Below are 27,313 nucleotides of genomic sequence, written 5' to 3' on the forward strand. Positions count from 1 at the left end.
CATGCTTATTGGCATACTTCTTTCAATATAAGTTAGAGCACATGAGGCGTTTGAAACCAGAGCTCCATACAGATCTCAGGATAGTCTTTGCCTGGGTACTTTAGTGGAGGCTCTTTGCTAATGTCTCTCTGTACCAGGTGAGTATCTTGTCCAGAAGCTGTACGCTGAGGTCACTCCAAGCCAAGGGTGCCACTGTGCCCCCATGGCTAGAAAGAGACCTGGGAGGAAATTCTAGTCCTGTTGAAGTCAGTTGGAGTTTTGCCATCAACTTCGATGGAGCCAACATTCCTGTTCTGATGCAGACGTTTCACAATAACCTTCTCTGTTGAACTTTCAACACGTGCATGTTATTTTCATTACAAATAAACAAAATCTTTCTAAAATGGAGACCTTCGTGTATACATTATGCCAGAAGATCACATTAAAAGTTCATCACGGTGCACGTGGTAAAATACTAATAATCCATCCTTGAAGTCTCTGGGAAAATTTCTGACGTGAACAAATCCCCTTTAGGTCATTTCTCCTGCATATACAGCAATCAGATGTACAGCTGAAGGTTTATTATTTTTGCAGAATGCACATGCATTCCGAATTTGCCGTGCTCAGAAACGGAGACAAGACGTTCATCTGTGCGCTTGGCTTTGGGAAAAGACGTCTCTGTGTGTCCGGACACGGGCCCTGGTATAGCGCAGACAGGAAATCTGCCAGACTGCCTCGGCAGGAGGCTGCCTCCAACACGTGCGGCAAGAAACAAGAAATGTCTTAATGATTAATCACTGTCAACCTTTGTTCTCGTTAAAGACTTGATTGTCGGACAAGGCTCGTAATGAGGCACTGTTCCTGGGTCCGTTGCTATGTGATTGTGCAAGTGCTGAATCCGAGCCTCGGACCCTGCAAGATGCAGCTCCCACTTTGCCCAAGTTTAAGGAGACGCGGTGGGAAGGTTGTTGTAGGAGTGCCTGCTAGCGGCTGTAGGGCTGTGCGGCTCTCCGGCGAGGGATTATGGCAACGCTACAAGTACATCACTAACGGCTGAAAATCAGTTCATAAGGATCTCAGGAGTGCGCAGCTTCCTTGTTAGTACTGAAAAGGCAAAGTGCTATAAAAGGTTTCTATTAAGAACTGCACAAATAACTAACCATCTGTCAAAGTCTCTTGCTTGTGGTTTCTCACCAATAGTGGGGATTGGCTCCTCTGAGGTATTTGGTCACCTGTGTTTACCTAGGAGATTGTACACGGTGTCCTTTTTTTACGTATAAATTTTTGCAACACCAAGTAGCAGGAGAATTACCTATTTCTGAAAATAGTTCTGGGGTCCACCTAAATTTCAGTGTGTCCAGAAAACTGGCCTCTTAAAAAGCCTGGCCTCCCTGGCTCTCCCCATGAGAGCTGCAGCAGTTGAGTGTGCTGCAATACTTATCCCTCTGCATGTTGAGCATCCACTGCATCACTGACTATCACCTGATCCCCAAACCTATCACTCCAACAGGTGACTCACAGGCTGCAGAAATCAGGGGTGTGCACCCTGCTGTCATGATCGTTTCCAGCTTTATAGGATCTGAAGGCATTCGTCCACATTTCCTTTCCGAGCTCTGTCGCTCGGTTTGTTGGAGGAGTGACGCAGCATTTGCTTCTTTTCCCTGGTTGGATGAAGGCACAAGTATTTCTGGCAGACAGCCTGGCCTTGTGAAATTGCAAATGCTAGTGTCTGTGATTCCTTGTGCATGTGCCTTGGAAACATGGCCTGCCCTGGAATTTTTGTCCTGAGAGCTCAGATGTTCACAGGAGAAAAACACACAAGATGGTCCCATGTGGCTGAGCCAATAAACACTGCACAAAATTACTGAAGGGAAATATTTTGCAGTCTTCACCCAGCTGTACCTCTGGATATTAGACACAGCAAACCCAGGTCTTGGGATCGTGCAATATTTGGCTTTTTCAAATACTCTTTATACATATGAAAACAATCTTGCTCCTCCCTGCCAGGATATTAGGAGAAAATCAACCTATAACAGTATCATCGGCATGATTAAATTGAGAGGCTTTTAGGGCAGTCTATACAACATCCATAGAAAGTGATCCACTAGTGCTTGGCAGATCAAGGGGTGTTCACACTCACTTTTCCAGGCATCTTACTCAAGTGTGACTAGAAGTATCTAAAATGAGGAGTGTAAGGGCATGTTCCTATCATCTAAACTGGGCTCCTAATTTAGTTGTCCAAATTAGGCATCTAGAGCCTAATTATACAGCCCCATCCCTCTGTACACTGAAGGGAGATCTCCAGCAGGCAGTTTAGAGAGAATCCAATCAAAGTTTTTGGTTAGGGACCTAAGCTTAGAGGAGACTCACTTTTATGCTGTATGTTCCAGATATGAAAAAAGGTTGAATGAGTTTGAGGTGCTCAGGAAGATGCTTTTTGCACCCCCGTTGGGCTGAACAAGCAATAAGGCAAGGGAGAATCAGGCTGGCCGTGTTTCTGCCCAGTCTGTGTTATTTCCAGCCCTGATACGCAGATCAGATCCTCAGCTGTTGCAAATCAGCGTAACCTCAGGAACTACTTGGGGCTCTCGCAGTGTACTGGCACAGAAAGCAGCCTTCTGTGCTCCAGTCAACAGTGGGGGTTATTCCTAAAAATAAGAAAACCTTTGAGCTTTTTCACTAGAGCTAAAAGAGTTCTTACTCTACAGGCACTCTGCCATGGTCCTGCTGTAGTTTTGTTTTCTTGTCTGAGTCAAGGACACAGCAAGCAGTGCTTGGAGCCCAGACGTCCATGGAAACCCCGGTGTTTAGCAGAGAGGGTGTTTCTGCTTGCATTAGAAGTAGCAGAAAAGAGGTGGCTCAGAAGGGGACTGGCAGGTGCTGAGACCGGCCGTTTGACAGAGCACCTTGTGCTTGGCTTCCTAAAGTGTCATGAGTGAGATCAGCTCTTCTGAACAAGCCTGGCAGTGCCCCGTGCTTGGCCCCAGGGCCCACTGGAGAACCCCAGTTTCTGGCTGTGGAAAGCAACATGCCAGCTGAGGTGATGGAGGTTCACACCAACGGGTCATGGCAGGTCTGGGCTTTGCCACCAGACTTGCACCACCCTGAAATAATGCGGCAGGACTTCGGTGAGCCATTCCTTGGAGTCCTCCTCCTCCTCCCAGTGCGCAGTGTGCAGCGTGGTTCGCAGCCAAAGCTGAATGTCCTTGAGTCGCTCATAGGGTCAGGATGGCCACTGGTCCCTGAGGTAAGAGGAGGAAATCCACAGAGGTGCCTTGATCTCCACCATCCTCACTCTAAATAGCCCCTTATGCCAATCAATACAACTGAATCAAACTTCTTATGAGTGACAACATCATGAACAGGTTTGGTCACCAGATGAACAGAACTTTGCACAGCTCTTTCCCTGGAAGCAGCTTTTAGTAAAGCAGGCATCCATCGCTGAGCAGGCTTCAGTGAATGGATCTGATGCCTTTTCCTTTTTTCTTTGAATTCTTTGTTTCTTTAAACCAGACCTAATGCAAAACGTCAGTGCAAGTCAGCACTGTCACTCCTGACCTGGCGCAGAATGAGCTGCCCCACAGAGGAACAGAAAGGTGGAAAAATTCACCCCCTCCTTTTGAGGGAAAATCCGCAAGAAGCAGCAGCCCATCCTGTGACACAGACACCAGCGCTCCTGGCTGGGAAGAGAACAACCTCTGTGGGCATTGTGGTTTAGTAAAAAAATTGACCATTGTTTCTCTTCCGTCCCACCAAAATTATTCATCAATTCAAGGTGTTTCCAGGAGAAAGAGGAGAAACGTTTGCACATCCTTTTCCAGTCAAGAGTCCCTAAACCGCTTCTGAACTAGGAATGCAGAAACACAAGCTTGCAAAAGGCTTTCAGGGGCTCCTGACAAACTTGGGCGAGAAAGGGAGAGGAGAGGAAGGGAGAAATTTCACTTTGTCCCAGTGGCACAGGGCCCTGCTAGCTCTCTGCTTTGCAGAAATCCCTCTCTCCAGCCGCACATTGCTGTTACTGCTCAATATAAAAGCAGCGAACAGGAAAATCCCCTTCTTTCCCTGGTAAACGCAGTAATGTCTTACATTTCTGTGGAGCCTTTCATCCACCTCTTCGGGCTCCATGAAGGAGCCTCTTCAGAGCAGTATGGAAGGAGGCCACAGTGCTGTGGGGTTGTGGAGGGAGGGAAGGAGGGGTGCCCGGCATTGCCACAGCTCCTTGCTGTGGGCTCAGCCCAGAGAGCAGCATTTGGTGTTGAAGGTTTGAGCAGCAGCGTGAGGGGTCCTGGCACAGGACAGAGCCTGCAGCCAAGAACTGCCCGAGCCCAGGAGGTGCTGGGCAGGGGCTCGCTGGCGTGAGCTGCCAGACCTGGCAGGGCACAGGCAGGACAGAGGCTGGCCAGGGTGGTCCTGCACGGTGAGCAGAAGACCACGGGGAGGGAACCTGCAGCACCGCTCGGGGAAGGCATCAGGAATGGCTCCAAAAGGGGCAACAGAGATGATAGCCAGACCCAAACTCACCATCAGGGTCTGAGGGAAAGGGAAAGGGAAGGGGGAAAAGACGGGAGAGGGAGAGGGAGAGGGAGAGGGAGAGGGAGAGGAGAGGAGAGGAGAGGAGAGGAGAGGAGAGGAGAGGAGAGGAGAGGAGAGGAGAGGAGAGGAGAGGAGAGGAGAGGAGAGGAGAGGAGAGGAGAGGAGGGGAGGAGAGAGAAGAGGAAGAGGAGAGAGAGAAAAGAGAAGAGAAAAGAGAAGAGAAGAGAAGAGAAGAGAAGAGAAGAGAAGAGAAGAGAAGAGATCTATTTCAAAAAGTCCATATGTGTGTTAGAAGCCAAAACTTCCCTTAATTTGCATGAGCACAAGTCAGCTGCAGCAGAGACAGTGAAAGGCAAACCCAGTCTTAAAATGTTTTGATTTACTGCTAATTTAAACATTTGAGCATAATGTTCTTTGTGATGCTTATGAACAAAACCCCAGTTGTGCTACCAGCTCTGAGATTTCACTGACTCTGCCTCTCTTTCTGCTTCTCACAGATTTTATATCTTACTGTAACATCAGAGAACGGGGTGCAACGCGCCTGCTTTGCACCTAGAGCATCTCTGTGCTGCAGTTTTGGCACCAGCAGAGCAGATGAGGGTTTGTGGTGCATGGTGAATGCTAGCTCAGCCCTTGGCTCCTGCCCCTGCCCCAGCTGGCACCAGGCACGGCCCTGCAAGGGCTGCAGCTCGTCTGTGGGGCTGGAGGGATGCAGCATGCACAAGCAGTGCCAGCAGTGGAGCAGGAGTTGGGGATGAACCCAGGCACACTGGTACCTGTTGGAGGTGTGATGCTTCCAGCCCATCCATCCCTGACACCTGGCTGGCTGCGGGGATGTGCTCCTGGTCGCATCACCTCCTTGGAGGCAAAGTGGAAAGAAGGTTACCTTTGCCATGCTTGGAAACAACATGGTGTTACCGTGCAGGCAAGCTCATGGAGCTCACCGGCTGGAGGGATGCTGGGCTGCCCCTGCAGCCTGCTAGGCAGAGGCACCCCTGGGCAAGGGGACAAACATGTCCCACTCCAGGCTTTCTTTGTTCAGGGGTTTCTAAAGTTCAAGTGCATAAACTGCAGGAATGGGAACCCAGGAATGAGGTTCAAAAGGCCACCGGCAGCTTTAGATGCGTAGAGTCATAGTAAAGCTGCTGCAGTAAAGCCAGACTTAGAGCAGGATGAAAAAGTTCAATGAAAGCAGGGTAGCTCCAACCCAAATCTGCCCTTCCTCGACAGGGATCTGAGAAAGCGTGCTTTGTCCAAGCGCAGGGGCAGAGCCCCACGTCCCTGGCAGCCGTGTAACCCTTCTCCCTTCTGATTTGCAGTGATGCAAGTGCAGGGTGAGAGTCGAGCTCGATAGCACCAGTTCACGAAGGGTCAGGCGGCTGTGCAGCTAATCCCCTGATTTATTAGGAAACTGTTCTTCCTTCTCCCATCACTTCGCTGCCGATGGAAGATCAGCAGGCAGGAGAAGTAACACATTGTAGATTCATGGGCTCACACTGACATTTCATGAACAGCAGAGAAAGGACCAAATGTAAAAAAACCCAAACTGGCTCCAAGATGATGATTTACGCTGTTTTCTCAGGGCCTGTTTGCCAAGCAGCTGGTGTTTTGTGCCAATTGCTATTACAGAAGAGCTTTCTTTGATAGGTATCATGAATGGACACTATGCAGTTTATCTTAAAACAAAATTCCTCCCCACAGTGTATATGGTCTGGCAGGGGATGAGGGCGAGAAAAGGTTGGGCTTTGTTGTCTGGGGGTTTTTTTACGCAGGACTATGAACGCACATTTTGGGGAGCCTGTATTATCTGTGCAAAAACACAACAGATGAATTCTATTAATGGATGTAACGTGGCTGGGTTCAAGCTAGAATTGTCATTTGAATATAGAAGTCAAAGCCAATGTATTGTAACATATTTTTCTTTTCAAAATATTTTAAGAAAGACAAAAAAGTTTGCGCAACAACTTGGCAAGAAGGTCTGTTGAGAGGAGGTATTTTCTATCTTGCAGCTAACATAAGGGCTGAAAAATGTGGCAGTGCCGAGCAATCCTGGATTCCTTCTGGAACTGAAGGAAAGTGTGCGGGATATAATTGCATAAAAGCCAAATAAATTGTGAAGGGTGGGTTTGTAACACTGCCTTGGGGGCTGCAGGTGGCTGCAGAAGGAAGTCATGGGTTTTATTTCAGTAAGAGACATCAAATAGTTTATCTATCTAGCTACGCACTCGTGTGGCCCCATCTGAAAGCCACAGAATTATTTTAAAATAGAAATACCCATAACAATCATTGTGTTTCTTCCATGCCAGATGGTAGAAAGATAAGTTGGATTAGTCTGTAGAGTGTGTGTGTGTTACTGGGGAGGGGGGGAGGTTTGCAAAAGCTAAGGCACAGAAATGAGCTTTCCTGGAGTTTGCAAAGCAATGAGCATCAGTGCTCCATGGTCTTCAGGGCACAGGTAGGCTACGCCTGGCCAGTCCGTGTTTCACTGTTGGTCAGTCCGTATTTCCCTGGATGCCGTGGGAGGCAATGGCCATGGAGCAGAGCTTTACCTGGGCAGTAGACCAGACCCTGGCACTACACCTCGGTATGGAGAGAACCGCTGCATAACAAGGAACATCAGACTCCAGCTGTGGATTCCTGTGTTGTAGGGTAAAAATGCTGCTGCATATTGGGTTGTACAGAACTATGTGGTTAGGGTCCTATCGCAACGAAGTGGAGGCAGACAACTGATGTTTCTCATGACTGTTGTGACCTTTCCAGTGTATCCTATTTTCTTTGTAGTTGCGTGGCTAAGGACTACCTGACTATCAAGTGATCTAACATAGGCTGAGTATTTCTGTGCATGGCCTGAGAAAGCCATTTCCTGCATTTGGTAAAGGCCCAAGTACCGAATGCTGGTGGAGCACATAGACAGAAAACATATTGCTGCCAAGGGAAACCATGGCTAAAAGAAAACGAGCAGCATATTGTCATCCCATGTTCATTATCATCCTTTATGTGCAAGGTTTGAGTCCCCAAGTATCTTCTCCATTGCCTTCTGAGATGACTTTTCACCATCCTTTCTTCATGCAGCTGCACACAGGGAAGAGGAAGTGGGTCTAGGTCCATCACAAAGACCAGGGAGACCCTAAAGTCCTGTCTTTTCAAAGTCCTGTCCAGTTACACAGTTGTTTTACCAAGGAAGTTGATAAACTGTAAGCCTATTTAATCCTGCCACTAATGGGAGACAATTAGTGATCTCTCAGAGATTGCTCTTGTCAGGGAGGTGACAAGACGAATGAAAGCGGCACCACTCACCCCACTGCAAAGTAACAACTTACCGCTTCTGTATTTTCTAAGAATAGATGCCACTTCTAGCAATGAGTCTGTAACTTCTCACTGCTGCTTGCCAGATGGTAGGAACCAGCAGATGCTGAGTTTGTTCCCTTGTGGTCAAACAAACTGCCATATGCCCGATGCAAGTTTCCTCAAAGATCCCCAGGACGGCTCCCTTACTTCTGTTAACGTTTCCCAAGCTCCTGGTACAACATTGAGGTTTTCCACTGGAACCACCTGGCATGTTTTCAGAGTCTTCCACAAGCGATGAAGTTACTCTATCCCCTTCTTATTTTGTCAAAGCCTTTGTATCGGTCACTTGTCCTGAGAGTCTGTGGGCTGTGTCCTGTACTTGAGCTAATTGCATAAAAAGGATTATTTCCTTTTCTTGATGCTTGCTATTATTTTCATCCTTCACGAGCTATTTCTTCTGTTTCAGGATCAACACTCTGTGGTAGGCCAGGGAGCTGGCCCCACTCCAAGCTCCAGTTCTTGCTCAAATCCAAACACTGGAAGTGGTTACATGAACTCATCCCAGCAATCAATGTTGAATCAGCAACTGATGGAGAAGAAACAGGCTCTGCAACGGCACATGATGGAGCAAAAACAACTCCTTCTACAGCAGCAGATGTTGGCAGAAGCTGTAAGTTTTCTAATTCCTTATTTTACATGGAAAAGATTACCATAGCAACAATAGAAAAGAAAGCTAAGACAAGGGGAAGAAAGCCCCCAAAATTTCGAGGTCATTTTGGCAATGCCTAGACCTTCTAGAGTGTGCCTCATATTTTTCAGCACTTTGCTAAGCCCTTTCAAAACCTTCTTCAGTTTATATGAAACAACTCAAGTATCTGAGCTACTGTGGTTTCGTTATGAGAACACTCTAAGCATATGCTTAATTTGAGGCATATGAATATTGTCAGTGGTTTTCTTTGCAAGATAAGATAAGGTGCATTGCCACGCTACTTTGACCACAGAGGAAAGCTGACTTCCAGGCTCTGCAACCTAGGTAGCATGGTATAAAGTGCCTGTGTGTAAACAAAGATCAGGTAGGTCAATTTTAGTGCTCAACACAAGTTTACGTGCTTGGCTGGGATCATACATGAGTCCTCCTTTCTCTGTTTTTCTTTTTGCTTTTCCAGATATTTGTAGCCAGTTCTTCTCTCTCCTTTCATATCTGAGAGACCATTTGGGAGTTTCTGGTCATTTTATGAGGCATGGGGGATATTTGTGGTCTTGTTGGCAGTGATAAGTGCTAGAACCCACTAGTTTAGTTCCACTGAACTAGCATTACCATTGATATTGCATGAACTGAGTCAGCTGAAGGTGCTTCATGGCCCATCACCCACGTCCAGTGCAACAGGGGGGATTCCCAGCTGCCAAGAGCAGTAACACATACCCTTTGCACCCTCGTACTTACCATTCCTCAGTAGTCCTGCTTGCCAAAGCATGGAGAAGTCCTAGAAGAGGAGCTGAGCTTGGCATGTCCTTGAGGCAGGCAGAAAGCAACACAGGTGCTCTGCAGCAACTAGGGAAGGGCTGCAGGGAGGATGCTGGGGAAGGATGGAGGTGACACCACCACCTGCTTTGCTTCCCCCAGGCTGCAATGACAGCAGACCCCAAGCCTGTGGCTTATTTACCTCAAAACCTGCATCTCTCAGCCTACAGGGCAGACCCGTTCATGCTGGCCTGACAGTCTGAATCCAAAACTTTCTTTCCTCTATAAAGATGTTGACTCAGAAATACTGACACATTTAGTGAATGCCATTCAGTAATTAAAGAACGACACAGAAGTGGAAAAACATTCATGTTTTTATGGGAATGTTTTCAAAACAAAAATAATTCTTTTTTTAATAGAGAATATATTTTTGTTTACAAACTTTTTTCCATTCCAAAAATGCAATTAGAAAGCGTGAGTTTGAAATTAAGGATTTCATTTGTCCTATAAGGGAAATATTTGTTGACTTTTTAATTTATGCAGAAGAAAACCGAAGTTTCAAGTCAGCTCTACATGCTGCAGTTTTCTGTCAGAATTTTTAGCAGAACAAAAAGTTAATTGCTTAACTAGCTCTTCTTAAAAATAAATAAAACAGAAATTAAAGTCACTCTAGAGAATGCAGGGTTTTTATCAGCTTGCTTTTGCTTTTGTATTGTGTACACAGAAATACACACAAGGCCTGCCTACAGTTTTTACATGATTGCAGGGATTTCCTGGGAGATAAATTGTCTTCCTTCTTCACAAGGGTTCAGGTCGAGCGGTATGTTAAAATGAGCCTTATAAATCTCAACCAGACTCCTCACTCCCAGAGTGCATTAAGAAAATGCCTAAATACCACAAGAAAGGCTCTTCTCCCAGTGTTTTAAAGTGCTCCTGGCAGAAGAAAAAACAGATTTTTCACAAGAAGGTCCGTTTGCGTGCTCTTTTCAGGCAGAAGATCCCCCAATTACTCTGATGGACTTCCATCACCAGCCAGGGACTGACTCTTTCACACCGACGAGACAGTTTGCTGTTCTGGCAGCCGAGCACGAAAGCCAGGCGTGTTGCAGAGAAGGGGTGAAGCCTGCCCAGCAGCTGCCCAGTAAGCACGACTCCGGGAGGCATCTGTGCACCGGCAATGACTTATCAGTGACTGAGGTGGTCAACCCCACATTTTTCCTGCCGTGAAGTGTTGTATCCCAAGGAGTCGTTGCTCATGGGTGGGCAGTAGCACTCTGGAGGCACCAGATCACACTGATGCTCATGAGAGATTTGGCATTGACTCCAGTGCCTGCACTTTCCAGGTCTTTATGAACACAGAGCAGTGAGATTTCAGTTAAAGAACTTGGATTTCTATCTTCCCTTCACCAGAGATGTGTCCTTGCAGGCCCAAAATAATAAAATCTCCCTACAAATCAGCTTTTTATGTGATCTTTCCCCACTGTCCTTCCCCCAGTTCTTGTATTGTCCATGTAAGGGGAAAGACAGCACCATGTACATGTACAGGGAAGCACAGGGCAATGGTGAGTGGCATGCAAACCAACCAGCCCAGCACCGTCCTTGCTAAACCCTGGCCATGTTTCCTGCTGGCATCCCTGGTGAGGAGAGACATGGGGAAGGACAAAGCAAGGGGTTTGCTGATTCTTGTGGGAGCTCCTCCAGTGCAGGAGGAAGGAGAGAGTGAGGGATAGGCATGGCTGTGGGTGGGGATGACAAGCTGACATCCTCTTTCCGGCTGTGCACGCTGAGAGGGCTGCACGGGTGGAATGGGCTGATGACCACTGATGCGGCCAAGGGGCAGGTGTTGACCTCGCAGGTCTGGACACTCGTTGCTCTCCAGCCGCATCCCAGCTGTGTGCTTGGGTTAGACCTGGGTGTTTGCTCTGTTTCTGTGCTTTCTCTGAAAGCAAACTGAGCTGCGCAGACGGGGACAGAGCCATGAGGAACCATCAGGCCCCTCTGTCTGATAAGCATGGTGAGCAAGATGGTGCAGACATCAGAAGACACTTCGTACTGTGTGCAGACGTGGCCAATGTTCTCAGAGGCTGAGAAAGTCTCAGTAGTTTTAAGGAAAGTTAGACTAGACTCAGATATAATACAACCAGCAGAAAGGTTTCCATATGGACTGCAGTGGGTGATGGCACAGGTTCACAGCTGCCTTTGCTGTGGACCAGACAGGGTGAAAGGAACACTTCAGCTTTGTACATGCTGTGAAAAGAAAGAGGTGGGCAAAACACAGAGCCAGGAAAAAATAAAGAAAAGAAAATCATTACATTTCTACTCTAATCCTCTAGGAGAAAATAGCTCCACAAGATCAGCTGAACAGACACTTGACACGACCACCACCAGATTATAAAGACCAAAGAAGGAACGTGGTCAACATGCAACAAGCAAACCAATATCCCGGTAAGTACCCACGGGCTAAATGAAACTGTTTCCTTCCTTCCAGCTGGAAGACCATCCAGAAAAGCCATGCATGCACTGATGACTGGGGCCTGATTTTCTGGGTATCCACTTACATCGCTGCAGAGGCAGTGGGTGGTGGCTGCTGCTCTCCTCTGCTATTTATCTTCCTGTCCCCCACCACTGAGAAGTGCTGATGTATGGTCTGGAGAAGCAGCTGGTGGTTCATCCAGGCTCACGCTGCATCTCTCAGACATGGGGAAGGAGGATCTGGTACCCCTCCCATTAGAGATGCGCACCCAAATATGTAATACAGAGGTGTCCTCTTGACTATGCAACTTCACTCCATCCAGATGCTTCTCTCATGTACATGGTACAACTTGCTTCAGAGACTAAGATGAGAACCATCCCTCCCTTTGAACAGCAGCTCATGTACACCGTGAGGACCCTCATACTGATTTTTAAATACCTCGCATGATACCATCATGGGCAACCAGAGCTACCATCGGAATTTTTGTTCTGTTTAATATGCCACAGTCATGGCTTCAGTGCTGCTCTGCAAGCAGGATCTCAACAGATCGGTCAAAGAGTAGAGTAAAAGCCCCAGCTTCCTGCCAGAACCGCCCAGGGCAGAAAATGCCCAACATTTCAGCACTAGTCCTTTGTTTCACCTTTTGTGCTCTCTCCTCCTTGGAGACTCTAGTTTTGGGAGCACAGGACTCACTGTTTTGGCTCTTCATGCTGTTCACCTGCTGGTTAGCTGGAGGCTGCTTTGAGAGCAAAGGCAGAGGAAGGGAAAGATGCTGGGGAGAGAGAGGAGGTGGAGAGAAATGCAGCAGATGGGATCAAAGGGTGTTCTTTATATTGCAAAGCATCTGTGCACTGAAGTATAGAAAGGATCCTTTGCCTTCTAGGATAACTTTGTATACAACACACTGAGGAAAAAGAAAGTTGCTTTGGTTTGTTTGTTTTTCCGTAACTGTTGGCTGTGTAGATTCAGCCAGGGATCTGAGTCTTTCCTTCTTACCTGTCCTTTGTAGCAAAACTTTTTCAGCTTCTATAATAATTGTAATGAGTTCCCAAGTGCAACTCACTCACATGCTACCCCTCTGCCCAACCTGCTGGCCATAGCACCCGCAGCCTGGCTACGGCGGAGGTGCTGGGCTGGGCTGCTCAGGCAATGTTCATGCACTCCTTTGCTTTGTTTACAAGTTCTAGCAGCAATAAGCTTGCTGCAATCTGGAAACCGCTGCTTTCCAACGGGCCTGAGTGTTTACCATCATCAGTAAATTTGCACAAGCATCACTGATGCCAGCATAATAACCCACGGTGAGGGCAATGCCGCAGGGCAGAGAGAGCCCCGCTTGCTGGCTTGGTACCTCCTGCGCTCGTAAAAGAAATGCTTTGGCTACCCCGGCAGTTTGCTGGGGAATCCTGTGATTTGGTGTGTTGTTTAAAGGCTCATTCCTGGAACCAGATGATTAACTGAGATTCTTGGCTTTTACTTAAAAACAATCCATTTCTAGCCTGAGAGAGAAAATGGAAACGACTGCAGCCACATCTGTGAAAGGCTCCAAAATAAGTAGATCGCCATTGTTATGTGGCTCTTCTTGTTCTTAATCTGATGGACTCTTTGCCAGTCTCGTGGTATTTGGAGCCCCATCTCCTGGATTTGAAACATGTGGGATTGGCAGCACTTGTCCATTCAAATCTGAAGTCCCCGCTGAGTGAGCCCAGGGAGGAGAGCAGTTTTCCGGGCTAGCCTGGGAGAAGGGGCTGTGCTGGGAGCTCGCAGCAAAGCTACCAGATGGAGCGATTAGGAAACTCTTGCATAAGGGAGTAACGGCAGGGAATCTGTTCCTTTTTTCCGGGAATGTCTTTGCTCAGGTCAGGGAAGAAGGGACAGAAAGTTAAATAAAATAGCATAAGGGCTTGGAGACACTCGGTTAAGCATTTTATTCCTCTTTGCTTTTCCTCATAGCGCCATGTCACGGCAAGAAACTCCCAAGACAAGAGCAGGTGAATCGGGCAGTGAAGGCGTTTCTCCGAATCGCTGTAGCCTGGGGTGCCCAGCTGCTGTACACAGCGCTGCCTGGGAAGACATTTCTTCCCATCTGGAAGAAATCAGAATGGAAAATATTTGCGTTAAAAATAAAAGGATAAAAATAGCAATACAAAAGAAAGAGGAAGCTTCGTCTTTTGCACAACAAGTACAACCCACATCCCGACCACTTGCACTCTTTAAAGAGCGTGGCATTTGCAGGAGGAGTGTGATGGTAGCACTGGGGGTGGCTCAGCGGCTGGCAGGGTCACCCCAGGAGGGGCTTCATCCCAGTGGCAAGTGAAGTGACTCCACAAACTTGTAGTTCAGCTGGAGGAAGACAACCAGCTCTCCCCAGATGGCTGTTCCGGGTCTTTTGACATGCCACTGATTTCTGTGCCGTTCCTCCTCTTTGGTACCGGCATAAGGGAGCAAAGAATCAGGACCCTCATCTCTAACACTCCTGCAAAAAGATGTTACAGTATTTCCAAAAAGCAGCGAGCGATGCACAACCCACTGGCAAAGCCAAAGACGGGACTAATCGTGAGGTTGCCTGCTGAGCACTGATTTTTTCCTCTCTGTTTCCAGAGCCAAATTCAGTTAGGGGACTCCCTGGGAGGACATGGAGGAGAATCTGATTGTCCCTGTGGGGATAAAACCAAGTGGACTCCTCATAGCATCTCCTGTCCCAGGGACTGCCCAGCTCAGGGACTGAATTTTGGTGCTTAAGTTAGGACAATGTAATTGTTAGGACAATTAGATTCTCTGTTGTCAAGTGTCTCCTGCTTAGAGCCAGTTTGTGGAAAAGCTTGCCTTCCAGGATGAGGTGAGCTTCTTCATTTAGGTATCTGTGTTTATATTGACTCCATTGGTTGTGGAGTCACAGTCAGTGTTAATAATGATTTAGGAAGAGATTTTTTTTTCAAGTACTTAAGGAAAAAAGGAATCCTTTGCATCCATTACTAAATGGAAAAAGCATACTATAAAAATAATGCAGAGAAGGCAGAAATATATGATAATTTTTTCTTCAGTTCCAGTCTGAAGGAACTGAACATCATTATGGTGAAAATTCAACAGGAACAGTATATTAAACAGCTGTTTCTAAACATAGACTTTTTAAATATGTATGTGCATGATTTGTCTTCAAGAGTTTTAAAAGAGCTGGCTGAGAGGTTCTCCAAATTCTTAATGTCACTTTTTATTTAGTCTTGAAACTCCAAGGAAGACTGCTAGTGCCATGACAAAAATTAAAAGAGTAAGTAGGTAATTGCAGCCCTAATTAGTGACCTAATGCAGAGCCTAGTAAAAATACTGGGAGCTGATACAACCTGAATAATAAAGAATTTAGGAAGGGAATATAATTAATATCAGGCGGCATGGGCTGATGTAAAAGAATCTTTTCAAACTAGCATGGTATTTTTTTCAATGAAACCACAACCTTGGTTGATAAAGGGAATAGTTGTTCAGGTAATGATATCCTTTAAGGCATTTGACTTTGTACTGCCTGTTTTGGCTAAGAAACCGGAGTGATACAAAATTAACACAGCACATAAGGAAATGGCTGATATGTCTCCAGATATCAGGCTGTGTGATTGCAACCAAAAAGACAAACACAGTCTGAGATGATGCTGAACAAGAAAAGAAGAGCTTACTCTACATCAATGTTAGAGATGTGCAAGAGCTATTACTGTGACTAGCTGTGATGTACAGCCTTGAAATCAAATGTCAAAAACTGTCACGTTGTGAAAATAGTTTAGAAGGACTGAAGGACCAGAAAACATGCCACACACTGAGACTGACGTGTTTGGAGAAGACTGCAGGCATGGTCACAGTCTTGAAGCACTTGTGTGGTAAGAAGGAATTGATGATGGACCAACTGATAAAATTAATCACACAAATTATATATAATAAGATTTGATGACAAAGTCAAAGTTAGACACATTCAGTCTCGTTTTGTTGTATGTATGAAGGATCAAACCAAGGCGGTTGTCCAACAATCACTACTAGTTGCTACCTATGAAATAGCGAAGCTCCAGGGCTGTATGTTCCTCCATTCCTCCTCTGGGAGAGGCTCAGAGAATTTCCAAAATGTGGTGGTACCTTGGTAGCAAGCCCATTCAGTAGTTTTTCTCACACTTTGGGAGCCACCCAAAGTGGTACGAGAATTTAGCTTGTACTGTGCCATGTGGCAAAGATTTCCTCAGCTGACCCACATATTGTGTGAAAAAACATCTCCTTTCATTTGCCTTCAGCCTGACTTCTCCTAGCTACACTTCTTGTAGGGCTTGTACTGGAAGTGACAGTAAGCACTGGTTTTGGCTTATCTGATGTCCTCCAAACGGATGGAAAGACAACCAATGGCTTCATATAGACCAAACCACCCTTTGGATGACAGGTATATTTAAGGCCTTGAGCAAGTTCATGCAAGTCCTCTTAAGAGCAAAGTATCTTCTTCAAGAAATTCTGCTCCTAGAAAACTGGATTTTTAACCTGTTGGTATTTAAATGACATCATGCATTGATGCACTCATGTTTGTTTTAACACTTTGGTTTTCTCCTTTCCAGGTGGTTCACCAGCTGTGAGTATGAGCTCCAACAACATACCCTTATCCAACCCAATTTCAACTCATAGCATCATGCCCCAGAGCTCCAGCCTCATGTCCACCCCCGCTGGGACCCGAATGCCTTCTGTTCCTGCCGCTCGGAGTATGGGCTGCTACGGGAACCTTCCTTGCAACCAACCAAGTGCATACAACGTGACTTCAGGAATGAACCAAATGCAGCCACACAGAAACCAAAACCAAGTCCTGCCCAGTCAGAATAACTCCATGATGTCTCGACAGCAAACCATGACGCAGGGAAACAACGTAGCGGCTTTTGGGACGGGATCGGTGGTCAACTCGCAGCAAGTAAGGCCAAGCTTGAACCATGGAGCCACAGGTATCCCCACGCAAAGACCGGCCAACGTGATGATCACGGCTACTGCCACTGCCCAGAACTGGGCCCCACAAGAAGCTGCAGTGAAGCAGCAGGATGCACTGAAACCCACAGGGGTCCGTTTCCCCACCGGCACTCCATATCCTAACCAGTCTTTGCAACGCAACGTAGGCAACCAGCATTTTCCTCAGCGTGCATTGGCACCTCCTAATCAGTTAACAGCAGGAGTTCAAATGAGGCCTCCTCTAAACCAAATGCACCAGACTCTAAACGGACAATCTGCTGGCTCACTACGAGGTCTCAGCGTAAGACCTAACCAGCTGAGAGGACAGACTGTGCCGACCTTGAATCAGCCAGGAACAAGTATGACACCTCCGTCATCTCTGCCATCAACCAGTTTCACATCTACCAACCAAAACTCTCGGGCTTACCAAGGAGGTGACCATGGTAATGACCTAGCGTTTGACTTTCTGAACCAGCAAAGTGACAGTATAGGACCTGCGCTCAACAGTGATTCAGACTTTATAGATTCTTTACTGAAAACAGAACCTGGTAATGATGACTGGATGAAAGACATCAACCTCGATGAAATTTTGGGGAACCACTCGTGAGTGACAGTACCAAGGGTGAACCAGATGAAGAGACAGTAAGGACATTATTTTTCTTTTTAGATGCCAACAACCTGCTTTATTAATTTACACTCCAGTAACTGGGCTGTCCTTTAAAATACCATGTAGGGCGACTGCCCTGTTTGAAGAGTTGCTCTAGGAACAAAACTGAAGTCTCTCCCGATGAAACGAGATATTTGTGCCTGCTACAAAGGAGTGAGAACGCGTGAAGGGTCTGTTCCCCACACCAGTGCCCAGCGCATTGCAAACCCATCAGTTCTTCTCATGGGGGCTGCGTGGAAAAACATGTTTAGCTTCCCACACATGCAAGCACCAGACAGTGGGATGGGTTGTGAAACATCATTTCTCTGAGTGCAAGTAAGAGCCCAAGCGGTCCAGAGCTCTTCAGTCACCGTGTTGTCAGCCCTTAACTTCCTCGGGACTACTCAGCCCTGGCAGCATCAGGCCCTGTGTAAATGCCATTGCGTTACAAAAACTGTTTAATTCTACACAGTACAAACTCACATTTGCTCTCCCGGTGGTTTTGGTTTAAACCCACTATGTTTTGTACCACACAAAAGGGTAAGTGGTCTTGGCCAAGGGAAGAAGGAAACAGATCATCCAGTGCATTACTCAGTGTGCTCTAGCGTTCGCTTTTTCCTTTTTATCAGTGCTTGCAGTCAGTCTCAGAGGACACTACCGTCCTGCCAGCAGCACAATCATTTTGGTCATTGAGGGACACATGAGATGAACTACACCAAAGCTCAGGATCCTCACTTTGCCACCTTGCCCTACCCCAGGGACTCCAGTGACTTAATGGACAACTTAGTGAGAAGGGTGCTCACGGTTTGACCCTCACTGACTACTTTCCTAGTCCAGCTCACAGTGGGGCAAGTACATGGAGTGGCTCAGCTAAGCCACTATCCTCATCTTCATCTCAACCCACAGCGAGTGTCAGGTATTTCAGCCCGGTCCTCTTCTCTCAAATAGGTTTACCCCAGCAGAAATGCCAGCATCTCTGTCTGGGGAGAGGCTACCATTTTGATTGCACAGCATTTTGGCTCCAGCCTGCTTTCCCTTTACTGTATAGGGGGAGTTGAAAGAGGTCCAATGATGGCCCAGGTCCCCACCACCTCTGTCAGGGAGAGTACAAGAGGCTCTGCCCCTGAAGCTAGCATGCAGATCAGTTATAACCACCTGGGTTACTCAGTAGGAGGCTCCATTCAGCCACATTTGTGCTTGTAAATGAAACAGTTTTGGGGGAATATTCCTGGGCACTGAACTCAATCATCCATTCTGGGTTTGGGGATGGCCCAGCTGACATTGTCCTGAGCAATTTCTGTGCATCACTAGGGAGTTAACCTGGGGCAAGACCATTCCCATAGACAGTTTGCAGCCACCTTGCCTTGGAGGCTAACAGAGCAGAGCGGTAAGGGTACAGGTTGTTCCACAGCGCTTGGCCTCAGTGCCAGGGAATAGTCTTGACCATTTTAAATTTTCTCCTGGTCAGTAAGGGCATCAGAAGGAGGTGCTATCTCACTACAAAGCAGCTCTGCAGTGAGTCAGACAGGAGGATTCATAGATAAGAACAGATCTTGCAATTCAAATGAAAATGCTGTTCTTTAAAATGATGTGGTGCGATGTGTTTCACAGCCTCCTCTGAATTAGCTAAAACTAGATGTGGCAAAGGAATACAATGCCTACGTTCACGTGCCTCAGTGCCAAGAGGCATTGCTCTGCCCCGTGCAAGTGCTTTATTCGTCCTTGTTAGCGGCAGTGGGATGAATAGACTACTTGACAATAGCCTCTGCACTTATCTGACCTATTTCGCAAGAGAGGTTTTAATAAGGCTTTTCCAGTTATTTCACCCTGTCATTTCGTGTGGGCCCAATTTTTCATGATGTTTCAAGAAGCATTGTCACACAAACAAGCACCGGCACCTCCAGGAAAGGTGTAATGTGGGCACTTAGCTGGATATGCCAGTTGAGGCGGGCTGGTCCATGATGCTCTTCATTCCCAGATATGTTTTGCATAAGAGGGACAAGAAAGCCTGCTGAAGAGTCCCTTCTGCTGCCCCAGCTAGTGATTGTTGCACAGCCCTGCGTTGTGTAACGTGGTGGCTCAGCTGCCCAGAAAGCTCCCTCTTCTCCCCAGCTTTGGCTGGGGTGCGTGCAGTCCCTTTGATATGCCAGTACAAATTTTTCCAAGTCTTTAAAGAGCTTTTCAGCCCAGGTCACTGGCGCCCCACCTAAGTTTGGAGAGATAGAGACACGATCTGACAAATGAGTCCCCTATAAATTGTGCAAAATTAGACTGAAATAGTAGCTACGTGAGTTTAAAGTGGAGGGAAGATCGGCTCATCTGTCTCACAGACAGGCATACGCCCCGTCCATCAGCGGGTCAGCAGTGACTGCCGAAGCTCTGGTAGGAACAGACGACTGCGATGCCGGTAAGGCTGAGGCTGAGTTAGCGTCATCATGAGCAACGGGCACTGAAATCTGGTAACTTCAACTACCCTCACACGCCACTGAAAAAGCCACCCCTGGTTTCAGTATTAAGACCAGATTGTTTCCAGATCCTCAAATGATGTAAAAAAACTATTTAGCTGAGGAGCTGGTCCCAAGACTTGAGGATATCATCAGTGGTGGATTCAATGCTGAGTTTTGTCCCGTTGGCCTCAGTCTGGAGTGGAGAAGACACTGGGCTGTGAGTGCCATCCCCGGGATCAAAATTTCATCCTGTCTTAAGTTAATTCAACAAAGGAAGAGGCCGTTTGCAGTGCTGTAAAGATATGCCTGATGCATTTGAAATGTGAGCTTGTGAAAGACTCTTGCAACCAAAACTTGAATCCAGAATCATTTCTTGAGAACACTTGTATCTGAATGGAGCTAGTGTTTTTTCTTTCTTTGCAATGGCTAAATGCACTACCCTTATAGTCTATTTTTCATCATTGACCAGGCACTCTTCGCAGTATTGGGTTGTAAATATAAAGAATTATTTGTTTTGTAAACTTTTGTAAAAAAAAAAACAACAAAAAGTAATAATATTTTGGTAGGAATAATAAAAATCATATTATTTGGGTTATATTTATACATATGTGAAATAAATATACTATCAAAAAGTTGTATTTTATACAAAAAGTCAGCGGTTACCTTTTGTATTCTATATACAAAGTTTTGTATGATACGATTGTTTATTTTTATCTGCAGACTTCAACTTTGAATTTTGGGGGAGGGCAGAATGGGATCGTGGTTAAATAGCTGGGCCTGACCCCAAGCTCAATGAAACCAATGGACTCTTTCCATTGCCTTCACAGGGCTTTGAATCAAGCCTTTACATAATCTTCAGATATGTTTGAGATCTGAAACTCTCTGGAAACCTCAACGTGAAAACATTCCAGGTTTCAAATTTTTTCCCTGAAAAAGGCTTTTATTATTATTATTATTATTATTGTTATTATTATTGTTATTATTATTGTAACTCTCGGGAGGCAGGTGGGACCTATGTAACTGTCATGTCCTTGTTGCATGTATGTCTGCTTTATATTTTCCCCATATTATAAACCAGTGTTTCTCTATACAGACTGAAAGGAAAAGTTGCTGTACAGAAATGTTTGTGTTTATGCATTTTTACATGTGGCTGTATATACCTCCTAGTACTATGCAGTGACACTTATTTGACTCCATTTATTTTTCACCTAAACATGAATAGTATGTTTTTCAGTAGCTATCAAAACTCTGCCAAGTAAATCAATCAAAATTATCCCAAGTGTCTCTTTTCTTAATATGAATTTTATAATGAATGTCTGTTTAGTCAACTGCTCATTCGTCTAAGTAAATTAAAATTACAGTGACATTTTAGGAGGTGGTGAGAAAAATGTGCATCTGGCAGCTTCTGGGAACTCAGTCTGCCTGCAAGAGAGCTGGGATTTTTTCCTACTGACAGAAGCCATGGTTTCATCACCAGCAAGGGTTAACAAATAACACATGGTATTTTAGCCCCTGGTGAATGGGTTGGTGTAGTCTTGCAACACAGCAATTTGCTCTGGGATTCTGCTGAAGTTAAAGCCAAGAGCTAGGTACCCCAAGAGCTAGGTATCCCAAGAGCTCGGTATCCCAAGAGCTAGGTATCCCAAGAGCTAGGTACCCCAAGAGCTAGGTATCCCAAGAGCTGAGTATCCCAAGAGCTGGGTATCCCAAGAGCTAGGTACCCCAAGAGCTGAGTATGCCAAGAGCTAGGTACCCCATGAGCTAGGTACCCCAAGAGCTGGGTACCCCAAGAGCTGGGTACCCTGAGAAGGCTGGCTGGGTCCCCAAGCCCATGCCCTGCCCTGGATCATGCCCTGGAGATATCTGCCCCTCTCTCCCCACTAGCAGAGACCCCTAATGAGATGCCAGAAATCAAGCAATGGGTTTCTTCTCCTTTTCTCCATGCCTGCTTCACATACCTCATTTTATCCTAAAGAAATTCCAGCGTGCACCAGATCACGTTGGGTTGTGGATTGTTTCACACAAATATTCATCCCTGTCAGGCTATTTTTAGAAGGCCAGCCCCAAGGAAGTGATTTCCCACTCCTCAAGAGGCATTCCTTGTTAGCTGGGCTCCATCTCCAAGTGGGTGGCTCTTCCCACCCCATGAACTGAGCAGCAAGCGGTGGCAGAGGGGACACTTTGAATGGACAAATGTCAGCGCAGCGCTGCCCATACTCGAAGGCTGTGCTGTTTTCAGATGTAGCAAGTGGAAAAAGGTTCCCCACACCTTAACTGCCTCACTGTGGTTGGTGACGCTCAGGGAACGCCATGAAGCCCATCCACACTTTTAGTCCCCTCCCACTCACTTTCCCCCACGGGGTAAGCGGGGAGGCACCTTCCATGGCTGCCCACCATGACCCCAGCTCTGCCGGCTGCTGGCCTCCTGTTTTTTTGCCAGCGCTGCTCAGCCCCTCCATTACACCTAATTCCCACCCGCAAATGGCTCCCGTGTCCTTCCCTGGCATCCAGGGGCTGCACAGGGAGGGACAGGGGAGGGATGCTGGCACGTGCCCTGTGCCCCACCACCCCGGCTGTGCCCGTGTTCCCCATCCCAGCTGGAGAAGCTGAAGCGATGAGGTGCCCAGGAGATGCATGTCTCTCTCCTCACTTCAGCATCTCCAGCACAGGTGGCACACAGTGTTCCCCTCACACTCGAGGGTGGAAAACAGGGCACAGTCCCACTTATCCGAAAGTACGTCAAAAATAGGTGAAGAAACTCCTGCCCTAAAGGTGCCTCTTTGTCTGTCCTGGCTGTAAAGGCAGAAGACAGGGCTGGTGGGATGGGGGAGCCTCAGGCAGGGCTGCTGCCCAGCTGAAGAAGCTACATCTCTAGCAGTGAGCTGAAAACCAGCCAGGGACCCCTGCCAGGCCCTGGAGCGTAGCTGGCTGTGCCACCAGGCTGTAAGGGTCCCTGGTAGTGCTTGGGTGCAATGACCAAACTCTGCCCTTACGTGATGTTCGTTGACCTTCACAATGACCAGGAACCTTTCCTTTCACTTCAAATCGATATTGAGGGATAGATTTTGCTATCAGATCCCTTAACTTGAACCCAAGCTGCATGGATGCACCTACACTCAGCATTTCACCCAAACACTTAACAGCACCACAGCATTTTCCCGATGTTCCTGGGCACGAAGGATCAAACAGAGCAACTGTTCACAACCAAGCGTCATTCCCACTTTGGATGCAGGATAAGAGGGATAAGAGGGTATAATAATATGGACGCGATTCATCCTGCGCCATGTGGCCTCAGCACCAGAAAATGTCTCCTGTGCCCAGGGAGATGTAGCCAGCAAGGCCACTCGGAGGGGTGGGAGGCACGAGTGGCAGTGAGCATCTTCCCTGCCTGGCCAGACGCAGCACAGCAGGAACTGCTCCAGACGCGGGCAAGGGCTGACCTTTCCCACTGCATCCCAATCACTTGGTGGGAAGCGCTACCAGCTCGGACGGGCAGCACAACCGAGAGCGCTGCTCCCTCCCACGGCAGCACGGCGGTCCCACAGCCACAGGAACCAGGGGGGACATGGAGAGGGTCCTGCGCAGTGAAAGCTTAGACCATGGTAAAAGCTTACATCACCCTAAGTTTTAAATTAGGCATTCTGGGTCATGTAGACTGCTTTGACCCTTTAGTAGGATTCCAACTCATATCTCAAGTAACTGTCTAAATAAAATATAAAATTTATTTCTTTTTTTCCTTCTAGCTCACAAAATCATTGCAAACTAGCTCAACCAGAAATTACTGTCTTACTGGAGGACTCGCAGGACAAAAACCTAATCCATATGGTACAGAACAGGGCAGGCAAGCTGATAACAGCAGCCTGTTTAGGACTTTAAAATCTAGGGTTGGTTGTTGGTTTGGTTTTTTTTGAAAAAGAAACCCACCCCCAAAACTAGCATTTGCCAATCTTGCATTTTCATTATAAGGAACTCCTGTAAAAGAGTTGAAGTTTAAACGATTGTTTTTTCTGTAACAATTCAGTCTCTTCTGTGCTGAAGAGCAAGCACCCAGCAAGCGACTGCAGCTCCCGGTCAGCATGTGTTGCTGTTTGTGTTGCTGCTGCCGGGGTATCAAGGTTAGACGAGCTTCTCAGCCGTCCTCAGGACATGCAACAGCAGAAGCAGTCGGCATCTCCGGAGCAGCACGGTTAAAGCCCCACTGGCTGCGCTGGTGTGTGCACGGTGTGCGGCTCGCTCTCCCCAGACGTGTCGTGCATTCCTGTGCATGGCTACAGACAACAAAGATGCTCTATCTACATTTTTTGGAGGGCTGCCTGGGATGTTTTCACTCTGGCTGACTGGTCTGCCTTGTTCTGCAGGACACAGTCGCTCTGTTTGATCCTTCATGCCCAGGAACATCGGGAAAATGCTGTGGTGCTGTTAAGCGTTTGGGTGAAATGCTGAGTGTAGGTGCATCCATGCAGCTGGTGTTCAAGTTAAGGGATCTGATGGCAAAATCTATCCCTCAATATCGATTTGAAGTGAAAGGAAAGGTTCCTGGTCATTGTGAAGGTCAACGAACATCACAAGGGCAGAGTTTGCCCTTGACACCATTATGTCAGAGTGATATGGTGAAAATAAAAACAGGGAATGTATTCAAATTGCTTTTTGTGCTGACCTGGTCTCTAAGTACAACAGGGAAATTCAACTCTAGAGGCCTACAAAATTTTAAAAAAATAAATTAGTGCCTGAAGAGCACTAGCTCCCGGGTACCAGCTGACTGAGAAATCTTTATTAGAAATTATCATGTTATTATTTGAGGATTTGATTTGGAAAGCTCCTTCTTATAGCAGTAGCCCATAGGGTTAGTTCCATAAACTGATCATACATGTCAGTCAGGGCAATATATGAGTGTAATTCATGTATGATGTAATTTCCATCAACGAAAGACATGTAACTTTCTCTAGGAAAGGAATATCTGGGGACTCAGCAAGTTGGCTGTGTCTCTTCAAATTTATTTTAGAAGGAATTTTATAAATTTTCCAAAAGTGTAGAGAGAGGTATCAGAATACACGTGGCATATTATATGATTCATTAAACTTACCGGTGTCTTTAAGGTAAATACTGAAGTACGTCTAAGAATATATATGTTGGCCAAAATATCCCTTTGTGAATCTGCACAACAACTTTGCCAATGATGGGTTATTCCTTTTTTTGAGTTCCTTCTCCTCTTAAGGACCCTGCTTTTTTCCCATGTTACTTGTCCTCCAACAGGACTTCTAGCTGGCAAAATGTTTATTCATAGTAACTCTATGAGTAACTGAACTCTACACCAAAATAAAACTGGTGTAAAGAAACCTGTTGTACTGTCTCCTGTGGTTTCCTTGGTGTGAACACGTCAGCCTTGGGTTGTTGGATAACCAGGCTCCCAGGATGTCTACAGCAGAGGGAGAAACTCCATGTGTGTACCCAAAAAGCTGATCAAAGCTGCAGGGCTACGTGGTATCCCCGTTCACATGTCAGCAGCAAGTTAACCGCTTTAATACAGCTAAAATCGGGATTTCATGCATAACTCTCCCTCAAAGCCAACCTTTCCCTTCATTTAAGAAACAAATCCACTAATCAAAGGACTTTCCCCGTATTTACATTGCATCTTTTTATTATAATGTGCCACAATGATCTTGATTAATGGTGTGGATCTTACTATAGGAAAGCCATCACATGCTAATCTTACTCATTAACTTTCCCTCCACCCCAAAGACTTAGTCTAGTCTGTTTTACAATATAATCTGCTAGCTTCTTACATACAAACACCAACAGATCATCTGTTTATACTGGGACTTTAAAACCTTCTTGAAGAAAATGTCTGGAGTGTTTTACAGGGTTGCAAAGAGAAGCTTTAAAATGCTGACAAGATAGTGCCTTTTAAAGAAGCAAATCATTAAAAAAAAGAAAAGAAAGAAAAAAAATCCCGGAGAATATTTCATTACTTTCTCGACATTAAACGTAGTCTTTCTGCAAGTGACTAAAGCGCACAAAACAGCACAAAACCCCAGAAATATTCTTTTGTTACATCAGTTTTTAAGCCTCAGTAGTGGTCTATTCTGGTTTCCTTTCTCATTTTTCTTTAAAAAAAAAAAAAAAAGAAATAGTGTCCTTTTTATACACTTTGCTGTGCCTCCAAAGCCTCCTGCTATTAGATTGGTTTTAGCTTTCAGCAAGCGAGAGCGTGCAATAAAGGAAAATCTCCCAATGGCCACCAACACTGCAACACAGAGTAGCTGTGCATTTGGATGGCAGATTAGCTCCAGAAATGCTACTTTATATTAAACTATATCTAAGCTTTCATCAGAGAATGCTTACACCAGGCTTTTACAACCTTTGATAAAAGGCAAGATTTTCAAAAAGGAACCCAAAATCTGGCTCCCATGCCAATCAAAATGGTGATGTGTGGCGCTCAGATTTTAGCTCCTTGGTAGCTTGCAGAATAGGGCACTTTGGTAACGTGATGTACTCCAGGCAGAAATAAGCAATGCAAATGATCAGAAATCTAGAAAATATATAGAAAAGAACTGAGGTTTTTTAGCCTAAAGAAGAGTAGTTTTGAGTGAGGATAGGACGAGGAGTCTTTGAGTAGATAAATCACTGCTTCCAGGGGAAAAGATTATGTATTTCCATATTGATTTGTAGAGGCCAAGAAATAACGAGTTGAGGATAGATGCCAGGTGGAAGTTTTTAATAGGAAGGAAAATACGAGGATGAACTGCCTGAGGAGGGTTTGGGGTCTGAAGGACATCAGGACCTGGTTAGGAACCTGTCGGAAATGATACTGGTACAGTTTACCTGCCTTCAGCCAGAGGACTGGACTAAATGTCTTTGTGAAAGACAGAAAAACTGTGGAAAACAAGCGGAAAGTTTTCATGTTGAGGAAGAAAAGGAAAAGAATGGGTAAAGACAGTTTTGCAGGGCTTGAGTCAATGAATACTCACCAATCCACATGGACATCACACAACCCCCCCATCCTGTAATGCAACTACTCAAATCACTCTCCGCTCCCATACCACAGAAACATGGCAGGAGGCCTGGGAGAGTTAGGTTTGTCCCAACTGTCCTGCCTGCCCCTTCAGTTTTTTTCCTGGGGGGTGAAGTTAAGGAAATCTTCCATTTGAGCCTCTTTCCTGAAGAAAAAGAAGGTTTTTTCTGTGCTTGCCCTTTTGTGTTAAAGTTATCAATGCAGGCTGGCTAATCGCTGGAATGATCAGAAGGTCCCAGAGATACCGGAATCCAGCCCGGAGCATGTCTAAGTTGATGTCTTTGTTCGCTTCACAAAACTAAATAGGAGTAGCTTGTGTGAGGATTAGATATCTGCAATTCAATCCAGATGATCGCTTTATTATGGAAAAACATCCCTCTCCATACCACCCAGAAATACAGCCACCGTGGGATGAAGTACCGCAGGCTCCTGTTCTGCCCCAGTTGAAGCTGCAGGCTTTAAAGGCAGAGTTAGAAGAAGACGTACAGCTGCTATAGGAGACGGGCTTAACAGTGTGTGAACA

General features: G+C 46.2%; 1 protein-coding gene across 1 annotated transcript in view; it reads left to right on the top strand.

Moving 5' to 3' along the window:
• Window positions 1-21,038, top strand: part of MAML2 (mastermind like transcriptional coactivator 2) — a 217,591-nt gene extending 196,553 nt beyond the window's left edge. The window contains exons 3-5 of the mRNA XM_054801609.1: window positions 8,267-8,470; window positions 11,596-11,707; window positions 16,310-21,038. Coding sequence (XP_054657584.1) covers window positions 8,267-8,470; window positions 11,596-11,707; window positions 16,310-17,292 — 1,299 coding nt within the window. The 3' untranslated portion in view covers window positions 17,293-21,038. The remainder of the gene's footprint in view (window positions 1-8,266; window positions 8,471-11,595; window positions 11,708-16,309) is intronic.
• Window positions 21,039-27,313: the final 6,275 nt, after the last annotated feature.

The sequence above is a fragment of the Grus americana genome, chromosome 1 (assembly GCF_028858705.1).
Source record: "Grus americana isolate bGruAme1 chromosome 1, bGruAme1.mat, whole genome shotgun sequence".
In the NCBI taxonomy this organism is placed as follows: domain Eukaryota; kingdom Metazoa; phylum Chordata; class Aves; order Gruiformes; family Gruidae; genus Grus; species Grus americana.